We start from the raw sequence: 19,190 nt of genomic DNA, 5'->3' as shown, positions 1-19,190 counted from the left end.
TGCTGTAGGATATTTTTTTCCTCTTGTAACTGGAAGCCCTTAATAACTGAGGTGAAGTGTGAGGCACAGGCTATTGGACTTGAGCAAAACCTTGAAAGATCTCTACATCAGCTCTCAGGTAAGCATAGATAAGGAGACATAATATCTCATTTTATCTGTGACATTTTATGGATTGCATCTGGGGTATGAGTCTGTCTTGACTTCTTGCAGTGGAAGCCAAGCTATCCTTTTAATGCTTGGTTGGCTACAGAGATTTTAAGCATTCCCTTCAAAATATGCACCTTGAAAACATTAGGGCAGAATAGATGCAGCTCAGGTAAGAGCCCTGGCAGACTGGTATGCTTTGCAATCTCTCCCCAGCAGGTCATAATGTGGTCATTCTCTCTTTTCCTGCCAGTTTACAACATAATAAGCTTGTTAGTGCTGATAACATGGAATTAATTAATACATTAGAACAATGGTAAAACCATTCTAGGTAAGTTAATTAAGGAATGCCATCCTAATAACCTGCAATTTTAATATATATAGACTGGACATATGTGGAAAAGGTTCACAGAATTTCACCTGAACCTTGTAATGTATCATTCTGCAATGAGTTGCAGTTATGTTCAGTGCAAGAGTTCCTCAACAGGGAAACCTTCTATACAAAATTGCTGCTGTGTAACCCAAATCCAGGTGATTTTTATCTACTAGCAAGTTAGGGGTTCACACTGTCCTAAGATAATTGCTTTTCTTACTCCTGTGTGACTACAGTAACAAATCCCAGAATCCAGCTATGGCACTATGGTGAGATGTATGTCAATGGGATTTCCCCTACTGACTAGGGGGGAGTGGGTATTGATGCTGGGACTTCCTCTCAAATGTTCACATGCTGAAGGTGAGTTAGACTTTTAATAAACAGCACACTTGCTTGTGAGCCTAAATTAATGAAGAATCTGCCCTGTTTATCACTTTTATAACAGTGTGCTTGCTCGTGGACTGATACAGCATCTTACAAGAAAACCAGAAGCAAGTTTTCTTGAATTGCTTCCAACTGGAATAGCTCTGGCCTGACAGCCAGACAGAATGCTTGTTGCTGCACAACAGCTGTTCTCGCCACGCTGCAGACAAGCTGCAGGCAGTGGAGGTGTTTCCACAAACGTGCTAACGTCCTTCCACAGGCAAACCTTTAACATCACTGGGATTATGTATGCTGGAGCACGGTGAACTGGATCACACAAGTGACCTACAAAAATGCTTCTGTATAGTTTTATCTGTTAAGTAAATTCATCTTTGGAGTGAACTTGCACATCTAAACCACTCCTTTGTCCAGTTCACATTCAAATGTGAGCTTTTACCAAGTGAGAAACGTTGCTGCAGCGAGCAGCAGCCACAGCAGTGCTTCCCGTTACACAGGCTTCTGGATGCCAGGAGTGGCCTGAGGGGAAAACATTCTGAGGGAAGGTATCCTCAGCATTACCTTGTACTGCTAGCTCTAGCCGCTACTGGAAAAGGAAATGATGATGTTTAACGAAGACATAAAGTTCTCCAGAATGCTTTGGTGTGTCCTTTTAGAGGAAAGGGAGTGTAGATAAGCACAGCAGTAAACAGCTCTTGGTCAAGGTATTGAGACATGCCAACAGGATAATAAACACTTTCTCTGCTTGTGCTTCATTTGTGGTTGTCTTTCAGCTTTCTTCAGCTACTGCAGCCCCACCTATCCACAAGCACTGTAGTGTTTCAGGTGCAGAAAAAACCCAGCATAATAGGTAGTTTCAATTAATGGATACTGTACAAGGTCTATTCTGCATTCCCTTTATTAGGGGGTTGTGGTGGATTGGATAGCTCATTTTTTTCTGCAGAAAGTCCTTACAGTGAAAGTTAGATGTATAATAGAAGGTAAAGCCCAAAGAGACAACAGGCAAGTTAGGATAAACTGGTAATGTCCTGCAGTGTCCTGTTCCCCCACCCTCACCTTGCATAACAGTCATATAGTAGAGGAAGAGAAACAGATTCCAACAGCTTGGCAGTCCTCTGAAATCTGCAACTACTTTTAACATGCAACTCACAGCAGAGAGTATCTTTCCCATGAATTTTTATAGGACAGGCACATTGGCAGTAAGCATACAAGGAATTAGCAACTTGAAATGAAAGAATGGCAAAGGTCTAATAACAAAGCAAGTTGAATACCTTGACATTTTTCAAGTGTATCTGTAGCATTTATTTGATAAAGTATATAGGGCTAATAAATTATCATCCAGAGTACTTCTGCTGTTGTCTCCTTAGCTATTGTCTTGCTACAATGGATCTCCATTACGTTTTCAACCCTTAACTGCTGTGTTGCTGCCATCTTGATAAAGAGGAGAATCCCATGGCAAGAGATCTTTCAAGTAGCAGGCAATTCACTACAGAAAAAGCCACTTTGAAACTGCTAAAGCAGCCTTTTTGTTAAAAGTCTCCCTTGAGGAAATCAGCAGTCTTTGCAATTTATTCCAAGAACTGACCCCAGATAAGGGCTGAAGCACTACTTTTTTCTGTACATATACATATGCATGTGTTTTAAAGTAAACTAACAACAAATAACTTAATATTAGACAAATCCTTTAGACTAGGTATTTGCCACTGATAAATCTCTTCTAGGGCTTCACTCTAGAATTTTCTAGAGAAAACTGCATAGTGCAAATGTAGTAAACTTAACCAGCATGTCCCACCAGTACTGGAATTACAATGCACGAGTACAGGCTGCTGCTTTATAAAACCTAAATCCCTGTGGTCATGTTCCTTTCTGCTCCCAGTTGTAACAGTCACCTCCCACCACTCTTCCAAGTACTAATGTGTGAAGCGTGTGATGCCAGGCTCAGTTATATCCGCACTGAACAAGTAAATATCACACTGTCTTCTTTCTTGGAGCTGGGACCAGAGCTCAAGCAGCTTTGTCTCCCACCTCCACTGGTTCGCCTGTAGAGAAGCATCAGGTACAGCTGCTACAACAAATGTTAGTCTACGTAAGAACATGGAACCACAGAAAACTCCTCATATTCTTCACAGTGCAACGCTGTGTCCAGTCAGTACTGTTCATAATGCCTGCCACAGGGACATTGATATCACGACTGCTCTAAGCAGAGCAGTTGACATAAAAGACTCCCTCTGTAACAGCTGCTTTTCTTCTAAACTGGAATAAAGACAGAGACAATAAATAAAGAACTGGAATAAATAGAAAACGGTTTATTTAAAAAAAACAAAAACAAAAAAACCCACACTTCAGTATGTGGCTAAAGGTCTCACTTTAATTTAAACTACGTACCCAGCATCCATGCTTCAGAAGTCAGGTAAGCATGCGTATGGAAGGAAGAGAAGCAGGTGCCTGCTGTCATCTTCCTCAAAACCACCCCCAGAGTGATCTTTAGAATATAATAAGTTTTGTTAGCAGGGTATGAAGTCTGAATTCCTACAGGACACCAAGAAAGGAAAGAACAGGTTTTCTACACATACAGAAGTTAGTTCTATAACCATCGTTCAAACAGAAATGCAATTTGCTGCATTTTTAACAGCTGTGAAAACAGTGACAAATATGGAAAAAAATGCAGGTAAACATGCATAGTGCAAGATTTTTTGTATTTTTTTTTTCCAAAGAAAATTTCCTTATGAGGAAGTAATTAAATTTGTTTCACAAGTCTATGTAAACTACCTACATTAAAGTATTCAAAAGATGACCCTTTTGTATACTCAGTCATCAAGAATTACATGTGAAATGTAGCTTTTGTATGAAGGTTAAGACTTTCCAGATACGAACAATGCTGCAATCCTCCTTTACAACAGAAGGGAATGGATTATTAGAATGCTATTCCTAAAACATTCTTCATTTTTAAGTAACTATTTAATTAATAAGACTGTTTCTAAACAAGTTCTTCTGAAAGCAAGCTTCCAAGATCATCCAAAAGGAGCTTATATTCATGCTTTGTTTTCACTGCTAAATTCACCCCTGACAAACGCTACTCAGGCCTATGGTTTAGGTATGTGTAAAGCGCGATGAGGATCTGAAGAGCCTTTTTTTTATCGAAGAAGTCGCTCAGCCTCCTTGGACTTGCTTTCTTTTGTTTTCCTCAGTAATGCCTGTTTTATAGCATTGATCTTTTCATCAAGTTCAGCCAATGAATAGTTCTGCTAAAAGAACAAAATAAAAACCACAATCATTTACATCTTGTAATTGCCAGAGAAGTGGCCTAGCACTTGATACTTGAGGTCACTGTATATTGCACCAAATGACAGAAATACTCTTGCAGAATTGTCTGAAACTAGTCTATGGCTATTTAAACTTAAAAGAAAAATAATGTAAACTTAGAGGAAACGGACAGTCCTAATCATGGATCAATATATCCATACTATTTCCATTAGATGCTTGTTTAACCTGTTCATTAAAATAAATAATAATAAAAAAATAAAAATCCTTCAGTGTTAAAACACTAGATGAGACTATCTAGATCTTGAATAACCCAGCTTTACAACTTAAGGGGTTTTTCCCTGTTACACAACATCAATCTCCTCTGTGCCCACTTAACCTGACAATTTTTTTCATCACTTCTTACACAAGGAACTAGTCATCATCCTTTTTATAAAAAATGTTTCACCCTATGAAGGATTTTTTTCTGATTTAAACAAGCCTACTTCCTTGAGTCTCAGATGGCCCACATCCCGTTCTCAGCATTCTCCCCAGTCCATGTGTCTCCCAGTGTGACAGCTGGTAGCAAACAGTGTTCCGGCTACAGTCTCAATTGCACTGAGGAGAGTCTAAGGTACACTGTTAATGCATTCCCTTAGGTGACGGTGGTGTGAAAACAGTGAGTCTTGCTGACTTTAGTTAATATGTGCTATATTGTCAGGCCTTTATGCAACGCTTTTGCCAAGTCACCCATTTCTACTTTTCTTGTCTCTTCATAAACTGATTAAGCAAACAAAACAACAACTACAACAAAAACCACAACAAACCACAAAAGAAAATGAGAAGTCATTACTAGGAGGCTGATCAGAATTCACAAATTGCTTGCTACCCCTAGCTTGATTTACATCATTACAGATTCATTTACAGACTCTTAGAGACTCATTTCATTGCGATATCCATTAACTTTCTTTCTCTTTCCCACCCTTTCTTCACCAGCAAGTTATCCAGCTATTTCTGAGAAGGTACATATTTGCTTTGTAGAACGTCTGAATACTTTTCACTCAAAGCATCCCAAACTTAAGGTAAGCAAAAGTTAACAGCACTTACATGGCGAGGCTGAACTTTTCTCCTCTTGCCAGAACAGCTCTAAAGAAAAGACAAAACCAAAACAGATTTAATGTTGCATGGACAGAGGACCACAAGTAACTCTGTAACGCAGACAAGCGTTTAACAGACAGAAGAACAGGAACTGCCATTCTATAGACTAGCAAAATCTAAGTGTACTTTCGATCACAAGAAATACTTACTATTGGAGAGCAGTCAGAAGCTGTTGAAGCTTCTCCATATTTGGCAGCAAACAACTGTCAACTTAACTGAAGCTTCTTTTGGGCAAAACCAAGATCAACATCCAGCATTTGAAACTGTCAATATTTTTCTCGCTAAAATTTTCCTGTATCCACACCAATATTTATGCAAAACTTTGCGCAAAAAGTTGCTAATAGCTGCACAATGTTACCAATAATACTACTGCCACCATAAAAAGTTTTTTTTTTTCCCCAGATCCCCATTGTAGAGGAGATCCTAAAGTGCTTTCTGTGGAAATTTCAGATTATGAAAGCATATGTTTTAACTTCTAGTTTCCAACAATTTGAATAAATAGCCTCACAAATAAAGGACTTAATTGGTCTCTGACACAAACAAAAAAAATAAAGCAAAAATGTATAATACCACTACAGATTTTTAAATGCTGATCCTTCTTTGGCTGGTCTCAAGGGAGAAGATACAAATTAAAATATGATCAACAGTAAAAGAGGCATTCTCACCATTATGTGGGGAAAGAAGGAAGAGCAAGACAACAGACAAGAAGTTTCTATAGTTAAGCAGAGCCTGATGTAGTAACAACTAATGTTCTCCTTGTCCTAATTTCTGGTGAATGAAGTATAAGGTTTACTACTCAGAATGAGAGATAACTCTGTCTGAAGATTAGCAACAAATAAATCTAAGTCACAGAATCACAATAAACAATTTTTAAAGGGTTTATTCTCTCTCATCCTATTGGAACAGTTATTTCACATAACTGATCTTTAGTAATCAGATCATGTACAAAAGCCGAAAGGATTTAAGCTGATTTAAGCCATTAATGATTTGTATCGAGATCAAAACTTCAGTCAATCTTCTTGTCTTTAGAAACACTTCAGATTTTAAGGCAAGGTCGAGGTGGGAGAAATCCAACCGCTATAGTACATTTCTTACAAATTAATTAAGCTTGGGTGCCTGAAATTCCACCTCCCGCCCCAACAAACACTATTTTTTTTCAACAGAGAAATTAGGTAGAATTTATGAACTTACAGGTTGTTTTAAAAAGATGGACCCAATTTCAAAGCAGTAGTGATTTCAAATTGGGTCAATCTTTTTCAAACACCCTGTATACAGATGGTCCACATTAAATGTAACTGTTACACCAAGCCAGAGTTGTCTACCAAAAGTGTCTGCCATCTAACTCCTTAGGTTTTTTCCTCTACAAAGATTTAAGCACGAAAGTCCCGAACGCATTTAGGTATGCGAAAAGAAGTTGAGATAATTTCTTACTACGGATTGAAAATATTCAGGAGACAGTCCTTCCAGCTCAAGGATTTTATCTTCAAGCTTCTTAATTCTCTGATAAATGTCTCTTGGTACAGGACCACCTATATACACCAGTACAAATAAGAAATCAGGAAAAGTGCTTGAATAACTTTTTATACTAAAGATTGCTAAATTTACAGATTAATTGTTTGAGTCCAGCAATTAACCAGAAGCTGAAACAAAATGAGTGGACATGATAACAAAAAGGAAGGGTAATTAATATGATTCAGGGTAAAATCTGATTGATAAGCCAGTGTCATCAGTGAAGGCAATAGACAACTTTCTGCAGGTGGTTGAAATATGTCTGACAAGGTCCCTGGTCACACACCATTTGCCATTTGCAGCTATACTACAGCAGCTGGGCCTTGTTTTCCCTGTGTAAGATCTGAACTGATCAAAAGATCAGCCTTAGAGAGCATCTGATTTATGCTACATAGTATTCTATAAACAGAAATCACTGTTTATCACAACTAACTACTGATAGTCTGGTTCTGAACAGTAGTGATAAGCAAGGCCTTCGCAAGATTTTACTTCTTCTCTTGCCAGCCATTTCCATTTATTTCTAGGTCTGTTACGTAAGACAATTCTATTCCACAAACTACTGAAATAAGCACTAATAGCTTTTTTGCCATTCATCTATTTCCTCACCTCAGATAAACAATTTTGCAGGTAGCTTCTCTCCCTCAGTTCCGCTCTCTACTCGTCACTCAGCAGCTACTAATTAAATTGGCTAAGCTCTCACTCTTCATATTGCTGTCTCCTAATGTAAAGGGGAAAGAGCTGTACTAGCACCAGAAGAAGCTGTTCTGAAAAACAGCAGGTGAGTCAAGAACAACTCTCACAGTCACCATAAATAAAAACTGGTGAGCAGGTAACTGAGGCTGGTTACCTACTCAGATGAAAACCTCTTGCACAGCTGTTGGGGTAAGCAACAGGAATGCTAACTTGGACAGGAGCTGATCTGGAATGCACACTTTCATCCTCTTCCCCTATGCTGTAGTTTAGCTGACTTTCAAACAAAATTATGCCACCTATTATAGGAACAACCTGGAAGCACATAAACTCCAAAGTTACTGCGTTGTAACCTTAATGCTAGCCAGTCACTTGTAAATTCTATTTCCATGCAAAACTCCTTACTTTTGAGAAAGCTACACAGCTGTCAAGCCCTGACTGCTGCCTCTACAGTATCCAGGAGTATTCTACTCTCCTTGCTGTCAGAGGATTTCAATCCAGTATGCATTCACAGGAATCTCGTAGACTAGTGAATGTTCACCATATTCCTAGAGAATGGATTAGCATCTATTCAGTATTCAGAAGACAAAAAATGTCAGCGTGTGTCTGCAGTGTGATGTGTAGAACGTTCACTTTATTAGGTGAAGATCTGGGCTTCTGTTCTGAAAACATTGTTCAGGAAAAACAGAGATCCCTCCTTGACAAGTGCCTCATTTATTTATATTCTAGAAAACTGGGCCCGGGGTGAGAAAAACAACTTTTTAAAAAGTCAGTAGCCTAGTGGCTGTGGCATTTATTTTAGTTAAATGTGTGGACTCATGTTTGCATGGCTAAAGGCAAATATTGGTAACGACTTTGCGCATGCTGAGAAATAAGCTTCTTACCTAACTGCATTTCAAGAATCATCCACTTTTAGGAAAGGGTTTCAGGTTGTCTTTTAGGTTCATCCTATCCCCCACCCACAAGGTTTCCATGAAGCAGGACTGAATCCTAACCTCAGCTTTTCCTGTTCAGTGGGTCAAGGTAGAAGGACTCCACTGCTACAGAAAATCACTACCTCCAAATATTACAGATGGTTTTAAATCCCATTTTTAAGTGCCTCTCTGTCATTTGCTACCACATCAAGCGTAAATTTACTAACTCAACACCCTAATTTGGGCATAAATCTGGACTCTATGTTGGCCTTAGAACCTAAGCATTAGATTGTAGTACCTCAGGTGACTAAACCCTTCAGTGGATCTATCCACTGCTTTAACAGTCACAGATTTTAAAGACTTGCCCAGTTTTACTAAAGCAGTGATAACTGTAGTACAAACTGGCATACCAATGTGAAAATTAAAGCATGATACAAACCTGTTTGTAACCGTAAGTGTGCTTCAATGTTTTGCAATCTCTCCTCAACAGCTTGATTTCCACAGTCATGAATGGGTACGTTGGCTTTGTGACTGGACCCATGTGCTCCTTCAGATCTAGTCTGAGGACCATATGTATTTACCACCCTGGAAACTACGTAAAGAGAATACAAATGTAACATGTATGCACACGAAACACAAAAGTACATCTAACTAAAACCATCAATATATTAACATATGAAAACCTGTATTAAATAAATGTCATACCAGTCTCTCATGTGAAGGACCCCACACACACGAAAATCAAAGTTTCAAGTAAAAGAATTTTCCTAAAGTGAACAAAAACGTAGGACTTCACATATGCAAAGTAAAAGAATTACTCATACATTCACGTAGAATGACAATACCAAGATTTGTCATCAGCTGCTGATATACAGCAGAAAACCCAGTAGCTGTGTCAGCAGTTGCACGTGAGCTGTTGTGGAATGCAAAGAAGAGGCCAGACCTAACATTACAGGAAGCATCATAAATACATGAAGACGAAGGGAGACAAACAACTAGAAGAATACTACAAACCTCAGCAAGGAAGTTCTCTTCTAATTTTTGTTGTTTGGGTAACAGCTTTTATGACTCTTCAGCTGCTTCTAGGTCTATGTTTCCCCCTTGCTGAACTGTGTCTTCATGAGAAGATTTTGGTCGCTCCTCTTTAAACTACAGTAATTTCTCATGTCCTACCTGACAGGACTGCTGCAGACTTGCAGACTTACAGACTATGTTGGCAACTCCAGACACACCTTCTTACTTCATGAAGGCCACATGTTACATTCTTGATTCAGTTTATGATGGTTTTACTTCCAATTCCTAAGTGTTATTCACGTTCCAGTTATGCACTGTTAGGGTTTTAGTTACTTGAAATACAGACTTTTCTGCTGTAATATGCTACCATCCAAGTTACAAACTAGCACTCAGTTTATAAAAGGGACTACTGAAAGGGGTTCTTAGTGAAAGATTCTAAACTCAAAATCACTTCCCTATCTCTCTCTTAGCTCACCAGACATTTTAATGCTTATAATCATTCTTCGCAGTATTTATTCTGAATTCTAGAATTCAGAATAATGAACTGGTTTCTAGAATCGGTATCAAATGGATAACTGAATACAAGCATTCTCAAAAATGGAAGAGAGAGTTACTTTCATTCTCATTATGGAGATTTTGTTGGTTTTTAATCACAGAGTGACTTATGTACACCTAGAAAGCAGTAGATGGACAACCAATCTTTTATACATAACTTCTGATGGGTAATAATTTCTACACTATTTACTCCTCTCCAAAATGTAGTGCAGTGGTAAGGTTTCTACCCAGCTTGTCACTTCCCATAAATGTATGTGCAAGAATTTCCACCATGTGCCAAAACTATTTTCTAATTCAATACACTTACACCAACTAAAGAAAAATAGAAGCTAATTTTATATAATCTCAATTCCTTAACTGGATGCCTGGCTTCACCTTAGAAGAAAAGCTAAGAATTGTTCAGCTTCTCTGCTCTGCTTTATCTTTTGCATCTTTCTTTTTAGACAATGAAAATAGGCTACTTTGTTTTGGTCTTTAGTGCATAACCATCAGCTTAATGAAGCAGTTATGGGATTGAAAACCTTGAGGAAGTAAGCAAAGATGTAAAAATATTTACTGAAGTAAAAACCCCATATGTTAAGTTTGCATCTTTGAGCATTCTATAAAAAGTTTTTAAGTCAAAAATTCATCAGTGCTGTTCTATCTAGACACTCTTAATAAATGGGTATTAAAATAGTTGCTTACCCTTTATATGGCTTTTAAATCCAGGATAGGGTGTGAAAATTGCATCTGTTCTGGCACAGCTGTTTTCTAAATAAATAATAATATAAAAAGTGAGGTCCTAATTATGTATTTATGATTAAAAATATTCTACTCATCATCAGCTTTGAGGCTTTTAACAACTCTAATTTAATTTTTTGTAAAATAAAAACATTAAAAAGACTTCATTCTATAAACACTTGGTCATTAATAGTTCCACACACTTCCTTGGACCTACTGGTTTTAATTGGATAAGCCACTTATATAAATGTATGCACACATGTACATAAATGTTTATTGAATCAGGACCAAATTTCTTCCCATTCACATTTTATTTGGTTCTTACTTTTCACTGTGTTTCTGTGTAACTTATTTATTTCTTCTTTTACAGAAGACTTTTCCCTGCTTATCACTGTTACTCTGGTTTTATGTCCTTTTTCAAAATCGTTCTCCTGTTTTTAGACTGGTCTAGTTTACTCATCAGCACTCTTTCCTCAACTTCCTGCATTTATTCTGATGCCTGTGTGTTCTTTAACTAGGTTAACCATAAAAACCTACAGTACAGACCATCTTCATTTATTCTAATGTTTGTATTTTAATCTCTGTTCATATACACCAAATCTTTACACGTATTTTATTACTCCCAAACATACAAAGGAAGGTCTTATCATAATTTCTTCTGTATATAATTAAAAATTTTAGGAATCAATATTTTACTATGTAGCATATTATACTAGACTTCAAATATCATTTTCATTCCAACTAATATTCAGGGAGTTAAACTTCTTATAAAGCTTTTGGAACAATAAGCTTTGATCTCTAAAAGCTTAAGTACATCACAGAGACCATGCACATCTGGGTTCACAGGTACTTAGAAAATATCTCTGACTACTTTGTCATATAAAAGTGTCTTCACTTTTAAGACACATTTGGTTACACAGTTACTGACTGTGCTAATGGGATCCAGCCTATCAGATGGATTTAAGATTGTTTGGTTATAGATGCTGCCAATTGTGCCAGTTGGGTGTATTAAAAACATCAATAGCGCAAGTAACGTTGAAAGGAAAAAGTTATGCTAAGTAGCTAATAATTCAAATTGATTGCAAAAAATACTTATTTGCAATTTAACTAGCATTAAAATAACTCCAATTTGAATATGCAATTCACAAGACATTTCTGAATTGCAATTCTGTTCCTTCTGTTCTGGAAGGAACATCTAGCTAAAACATTGAGAACAATAGCTACAAAAATGCATTATTTAATATCACAGTTCTTAAAATGAACACAGTAATAGCTATAAACTTTCTGTATGGGATGTATTAAACGTTGTCATCCAGTGACTACTTTCTTTTTCTGTCTGACAACATCTGCAGTGCACATGCAAGTTCCTAACGAAAACAAAGTTACTGTAAAATAAAGTTCTGCTTTAAATACAGAAAAGTGCTTTTGAAAAATAAAATAATAAAATAAAAAAACTTAAATTGCTATGAAGATTAAAGTCTGGCTAGCCAGTTACCTTGATTACAATCAATAACATTGCAAAATTCCCTGACATTATTTTCATTGATCTCAGCTTGTTTCCTCTCGATGAAGGCTGATATCCGCCTGTCAATCTGCAGGTAATAAACATGATGGCATATATCTATTTAATTCTTTAAATTTAAAATTTAGAAAGGTATTTTTATTTTTTGTTTAATTAGAGTAAATCACTTACTTCTGCTTTTCCAGCTTTTATTTGGACCACCTCTGGATCAAAATTAATACGAGCATCCTTCAGATCTCCCAAGTCATAACTTGCATACTTTTCTTCAGTCTGACAGTTACCATCATAAACATTTAAACTTGTTTCACAAGTTTGTCCTTCTGTTTTACCTGCAGGTTCAACATGGCCTATATTTTCCACTTTAATCAGTGACTGGAGTTTTTCTAAAAGAGGCTGAACAAAGAAAGCAGTATGCTAGGGTTAAAAATAAGGGTTTTTTTAAATCTCCAAAATAAAAAGCAAAAAAACAAGTACTATTGCAATTTCTAAACCAGACCAACCGAAATAGTTTACGGAATTACAACATCTGCCTCTCATGCAATGCAGCAATAAAATTAAACAAACAAACTATCACTCCAAATACTGTGCACACCATGGTTCTGGCCTTTTTGACCTGTGCCTTTTAGAGGTTTGTATAGGAAAACTTTTAAATTTCAGTGAAAATCTGCCTGCTACTCATCTGTTACTAGCTAAACCAAAGCTTCAATCGTTGGCATCAATGCCACTTAATTAACATGTCATTCAAATGCCTACTCAGAACAGTAAGGCTTAGTATTTTTCCTCCTTAACATGAAAGCCAATGCTTTCACACTGTAAAGCCTTTACTTTATCACCACAGCACTACATTCTCCACTTGAAATTGCAGTTGCCCTAGTGAATGAGAGAACACAGACATGAAATACATAGGGTTATCCTGAACACATGCTTTTCTTGACATGGTTGATTATCTACTTAGGTCATGAAATTAAATGAGAATGCACTAACATTTGTAGCAGCAAAAATAAATGCTTATTATTCTACCACAATAACTCTTAGACAAGATGGAATAACAAAAGCTTAATACATATATATGTCACACCCCCTTTAAAAATTTTTACCAGTTTCATCCAGTCTGAATTTCACTGCTATTTTTCCCTCGAGGAATTTTTGTTTGTTTTACAGACAATATGATTTTAACCAGCCACACTTTCTGAAATGGAATAAAATTCCTATTCGCAGTGTTCTTACAGTTGTATGTAATTTTAACTTGCTTTTATCTTGCATATTTTCTCTTTTTGTTTATCACACCAAAGATTTGGTGGATGTCTGGAAAACATAAAGGGTCTTTCTTTTACCTAAAGACAAGCAAATACAGGAACTTCCTTTTTCACCCTCTCAGTGCTAAACACTTGAAATAATTCATTGACTGACTAGCTGAAGCAAAAAACTGGCATTCAAAACACTGCCTTCTAGAGATGAACTACCAAGGTCAAAACACTGTTCAGTTACCAGCTGACTGAGTGTTCACCCTCCCTGACATGCAACTAAATTACATGTACTTCTGGCAGGGTTGGAAAGTTTCAAATAGTTAAAAGAAATGACAGCAATGGTGACTGGCTACTTGGCAAGATGAGACATTAATGTCAAAGAAATTACTCTTAAAAAAAAAAAAAACAACACAACAACAACAACAACAAAAAAAAAAACCTACGCTGAAAATATATTTAATTGCAGTAAGACACTCCAGGATGTGTCATGCTGGGATAATGCCACTTCTTGAACCACTGAAAGCACTCCATAAGCCTCCCAACTCACCCAACGCATGGAATCATTATCATAGCATGACACACACCTGCCGTGTCTTATTGCTTAATTATAACCCACCATAGATGGAAATGTATCACATTTACAATGCGAGTCTAGAAATCAATGAGGCTGCATTTATTCAGCCTGCTTGCCTACAGTGGCTATTCCCACCACTAATCTGAAAAATCCATAAGCATGGGTATCTATGAAGCACAGCGGCATCCCAAGTGTATCATACCTTTGCATTGTTTTTTGTTGGACATATTAACATAAAATCAAAATGACTAAAACTTTACAGTTTAGATAATATAACTATATTTGGTTGTTGATCACTTTTGTCAAGTTGAATGTGTCCAATTAAATATTTACCTGCAAACATAAAATATGCTGCTGAAGTGCACTAAGGAGCAATGTTGGCTGAAGTGCTGATGTGCTTTGAAGCTTGCTCCAATCGATTACAACTTTCACGATATCATCTCCAAGGTTAAACTTCAAGAGGGCAAAACAAACACAACAAAAAATTATGTTGTTATGTTGTACTAACATCACAAAAGCATACAAGACTTCTATAGGCCGACAACTATGCTCAGTCACATGCAGACCTCATTTTTATATGAGAACATTGGAGAGGTTTGACATTAATTATAGTTCAAGCAGCTGTCATTTTCAAAGTAAGCTAGTATTTATATATTCAAAAATTAAAAATTCCTTACTACTACATCACACTTTCATTGTATTAATCTGATCTTTAGTCAATTCTCAATTCAATAAACTATTGGATGAAAATATACTGTTCACATAAATGTCTCAAATATTTTCTTTTAACAGATGATGGAGCCATCAGTAGTACAAAACATGTACCCAGGATGGCAGTCTCTTGTTGGTTCATGCATTTTATTCTGAGATTTGCAAATCTATGTCTGTATGACCAAGGTCTTGATACTGTACCATACCACATTCTTGAAATTTTTACTTGCCACTAATCCAAAAGAGACCTTATATTAGAAAATAAGTGTTTCAAAAAATAAACATTGAAAAAAACTTGAGGTTAAACAAACTCTAGACTTCACAGCACCACTATTAAACCCATTTATAAATTACACTATTTCCCTTTATAAGCATTCACATAAAAATAACAATTACCATAGTCTATTCTGTTTGCCAAGGAATGAAAATATTTAACTCCCAAGGCAATACAGAGTAACATACATAGTGAATCTGAAGTTTTAATTAAAGGAACTATGTGTATTCTATAAGCTAAAAATAAAACTTCCACTTTCTAGTACAAATATGATTGTTAATAATCACTAATAAAATATACACTTTCACACCACCTTTGCCATTTTTGTTTGCTCTTCTCAGGATCTGGAAGTAATGAGCACTTTCATTTCCAAAGCCAAGTAGGTTGTTCTCCAATCAAACAACCCATAAGTGACCCCCACCAAGTTCTAAATACAGATAAAACCCTTGTTTAAAATCAAGAGGACCTACAGGTACTCTGTTTGAGACACAGAATTCCCAAGTCATATGCATACTTGTAGGTCTACATCTCACTCCTTTTTTTTTAAGAAGGGAAAAAGAAAAAGAGACCTCAAGCAGATTACAAAAATGACCTTTAACATACAGTCTAAAGATATCTAAGTTCTAATGGCATCAAAGATGGACAAGAACACAGAATGGTCATGTGCTTGTTTCCTGAATCCACCACACAGTGTATAAGGAAACAATGAGAACTAAACACAAGAATGTCTCCATCACTCTGAAGACAAAATAGTGAATACTAAGTTGTTCTACATTAGTTTTACACGCCAGCATTATCACAATTTTTTTTTAAAGAACTGTAAGCCTGAGCCTTCTGTCTTTGGTCAAATAACAGCTTTGTTAAATACAGTGTTAGATTCCAAATCACATAGCAAGGGAGATGGTCTGACCAAATATATAATGTATTTTAGGTAACTTGCACACAAATGGTTATTCCTGTTTAGTACTTAAATTACATAGGATGTAGGAAAAATAATGTTTTAGGAAATACTAATTTTGAACACCTTACAAACTCAAGAATGTATCTAGAATTATAGTAAGAATAAAACTTTCAGAACTAAGCCACTGTGCACACGTGAAGCATGTATTTCTTCCCAAAGTTTCTAGATTTACATCTGCTACATTACAGTCCACTGACAGAGTAAAAAAGGTGTAGATGTAAGTCATCATAATGAAACAAAATATGAGTAAAGAATAAACCCCTCCTGCATTGGAACATGTTTCTAGTAAAATAGAATTAGTTTTCTCAGTATTTTGCATCTTTCTGCCCATAAAAACTGTGACAATCAGGTTTACAAATTCTGTGATTGGGTAACTTCAAAGCCTTTGTATATTTGCAAGTCCACAGCCTAATCTGTAGCAACTTACAGAATCATAAATCATTTCAGCCCTTTGAAATTGTTTTATGAAAAACACTGACGTCACTTGGGGTTTAAAGAACTTTTCACCAACAGTCATATTGGTTTTAAGAGTTGTTCTCCCCAGATGTCCTCCTAGTCACTGTGCTGTAACTGCTCTAGTGAAAAAAGCCTGTGCCAGAAATATTCCTGTTTACAGGCCAACCTGCCAGCATAAATCCAACCTAAACTATTATGGCGGATCAAACAGTGACAGCTAACGATCTGGCACATGTTCAGTCACCTCTATAAAGGGAAATGGGGAATCAGTAGTTTCAGTCAAAAATGCAAGATGGATTGATAGTCAGTAAGCTGGTAAAGCAACCCACTTAAACCTACCAGAAATCAAGTGCTTGCAGACAAGAGTGTAAATCAACAACTGGAAACAATAATGACCGAGCAATTAAAAGGGCCTTCTCAGCTAAGATGAAGCAATGAGACCCATACCTATAGTTCAGTGCACAGTAAAATGGCTTTATTGTCATGGGAAGAATACACTCCAAATGCGAATGAAGACTTTTTACTCTGCACCATAACTACTGTAACTCTATGGAGGGGATGTAGCAACTCTTAACCAGTCTCTTGTAATTGTCCATGCAGACCCAAATATTGTTAAAGTCACTAAGCTCTTGCCAGTGACATAGTAGACATAGAGCAAGGTTTAGAGAACAAGAAGAAACTACAGTGTTTAATGTAGTTTTGAAAACAACTAAACTTGTGATGGGTAGCCTAGTAAAGAGCTTATGAAAGTTTTCCTTTATTCTTTGTGTTTTTCACAAATACAAGAGTTCAACTTTTCACTAATGTTAACTTTGTAAGAACAACAGTATCACACCTGGATAAAATTACAGTCACTAGTTCTTTATTGATTACACTTAGAATTTTCACCAGGAAGAATTATGGCATATTTAATCCTCAATACATAGACAGTTATCCTGTCTTCATAATCCTACGAATCAGAGATGTATGACCACCAAGATGTTTAGTGCTGCATTCCTGTTCAAAAGCTAGGGTAGTTCTTGATCACTTTAGAAATAAGAAAACTGAGACTCTTACTAGGCATTGCCTGAATTTTCAGGCCCTTAATTTTGGACGACTTTTGCTTGAAAATGGAAACAATTACTAGCAGACTTTGAGATAAGATTCAAATATAATACACAATTCTGTTAAGATGAGAGGTGAAATGCTCTAAAAATAATTTAACATCAGTCAGCAGCTACTACTTAAATGCCTCTGTATCAGAGTACATTTCTGAGTATTTTTGTAACACAACCATATAGTAAGTTATGTTATTTTCCACACACATCACTCGTCACCTGGTCCCAAACCTTCAAACAGCTAATTTCAGAATCAAAACTGTATTTCTACTGCCTTCACAAAATGGCGTGTATTTCCACAGTGGAAAAGGAATCAATCTGTAAAGGATTTATGGTAATAACTAAGCTGTTATTTAAACCTTCTCCTTATAAGGGCCCCTCACCACTACCGTAACACCAATTAAATAATTCACAGCCATTAATCTAAAGTTGGTGTTTCAACTAAAGTACCAGAGAGCAAAGCTGCTTTAAAAAGTCTGACCCACTGAGATGCATCTTGTGTTTCACAGTATGCTGTTACCAAGGCAAGGCTAACTTCAAGCTCCTGATCATTTATTTTGATGTACGACAGTCTTCTAGTAGCTTTAAAATTCAGAATCATTGTTAAGATACCGCAATTAGTCAGACTGCAGTTTCTCATGGGAGAGGTCGCCCGTCAAACTACAAAGTGACATGAAACGTCCCGTCACCAAGACGCAAAGGCACGGCCAGGACACGCGGCAGCAGAACACGCCCGCGGGGCCTGCCCACATCCCGGGGCCTGCCCCCGTCCGGAGGGACGCGGCCGGCCCCGCCAGCCCGCAGCCCCGGCAGGCGATCCGCCGCTCCCGCAGGCAGGCCGAACAGCCTCCGAGAGCGAGGCCGCTCCCTTGTCTGTGGCAGGCTTCTTTTCTTTCCGGCGCCGCACTTTATCCCTGGAGTTCGGAAGGGCCCCACAGGCCGGGGCGAAGCAGGAGCACGTCCTGCTCGGGCCCCAAGGCGAGGGGGGCCGGGCGCGGGGCCCGCGGCGCCTAGGTCAGCCCTGCCCAGGCCTCCTCCTCCGGCCGCCCCGCACTCACCTGCCCTGCCAGCCCAGCCAGGGAGCGCAGGGCGCTGCTCGCCACCTCCGAGGCCGCAGGGTCGGCGCCGACGTCCGTTGCGTGGCCGTCGGGCTGCAGCGGGCTGGGCGCGGCCGCCATGACACCGGCCGAGCCGCGACCGGAGCAGCATTCCCGCCGTCGCTCAGTGATGACGACGCCCTCGGGTGGCCGTGGCCGCTGTCCCCGCCCCCAGGGCTGATCGACAGTCGCGACAGCCAATCGCGACTGCGCTCTCGAGGCCGGCGCTACGCGATGGGAGCGGCTTGGGCTGGGGGTGCTGGGTGACACGGACGGGCCGGGGCCGAGGTGCCGCTCGTTGGGCTGCTGAGTGCGGCTGCCCGACCCCTACGCCCAGGAGTCGGGGCTCGGGGCCCGGGCTGAGCAGGCAGCCTGAGGCCTGGCTGGCCCTGCCAGGTCCTGCCCGTCTCCCCCGGCCCCTGGGTTTCCCCGCTGTGGTGCTGTGTAGGACCCTCTCCCGCAGTACTTGTCTCTCCAGCCTGGCCAGCAGCTCCGTTTCCCAAGCCCGAGGAAGCACCTTAGCTTTTGCTCCCTTCTCAGATCTCTCTTGGCA

At 38.4% G+C, this 19,190-nt stretch overlaps 1 protein-coding gene across 6 annotated transcripts; it reads right to left on the bottom strand.

The window, feature by feature from the left end:
* Positions 1-3,188: 3,188 nt before the first annotated feature.
* MBIP (MAP3K12 binding inhibitory protein 1) lies at positions 3,189-18,745 on the bottom strand. 6 transcript variants are annotated; one of them, XM_080344915.1, is made up of 9 exons: positions 18,599-18,745; positions 14,375-14,494; positions 12,392-12,613; positions 12,194-12,290; positions 10,663-10,728; positions 8,849-9,001; positions 6,728-6,825; positions 5,246-5,284; positions 3,189-4,143 (listed from the first exon to the last, which is right to left on the bottom strand). In XM_080344915.1, the coding sequence occupies exons 1-9, from the start codon at positions 18,716-18,718 to the stop codon at positions 4,033-4,035; spliced, it is 1,026 nt and encodes a 341-aa protein (XP_080201041.1). In that variant the 5' UTR covers positions 18,719-18,745; the 3' UTR covers positions 3,189-4,032. The 6 variants fall into 6 exon arrangements, with proteins under 6 accessions (XP_080201041.1, XP_080201042.1, XP_080201045.1 ...); XM_080344916.1 differs by having other exon boundaries at positions 3,189-4,140; XM_080344919.1 differs by having other exon boundaries at positions 3,189-3,787.
* Positions 18,746-19,190: the final 445 nt, after the last annotated feature.

Source organism: Nesoenas mayeri (genome assembly GCF_963082525.1).
Source record: "Nesoenas mayeri genome assembly, chromosome: 5".
Classification (NCBI taxonomy): Eukaryota; Metazoa; Chordata; class Aves; order Columbiformes; family Columbidae; genus Nesoenas; species Nesoenas mayeri.
This window is presented reverse-complemented; position numbering and strand designations above follow the sequence as displayed.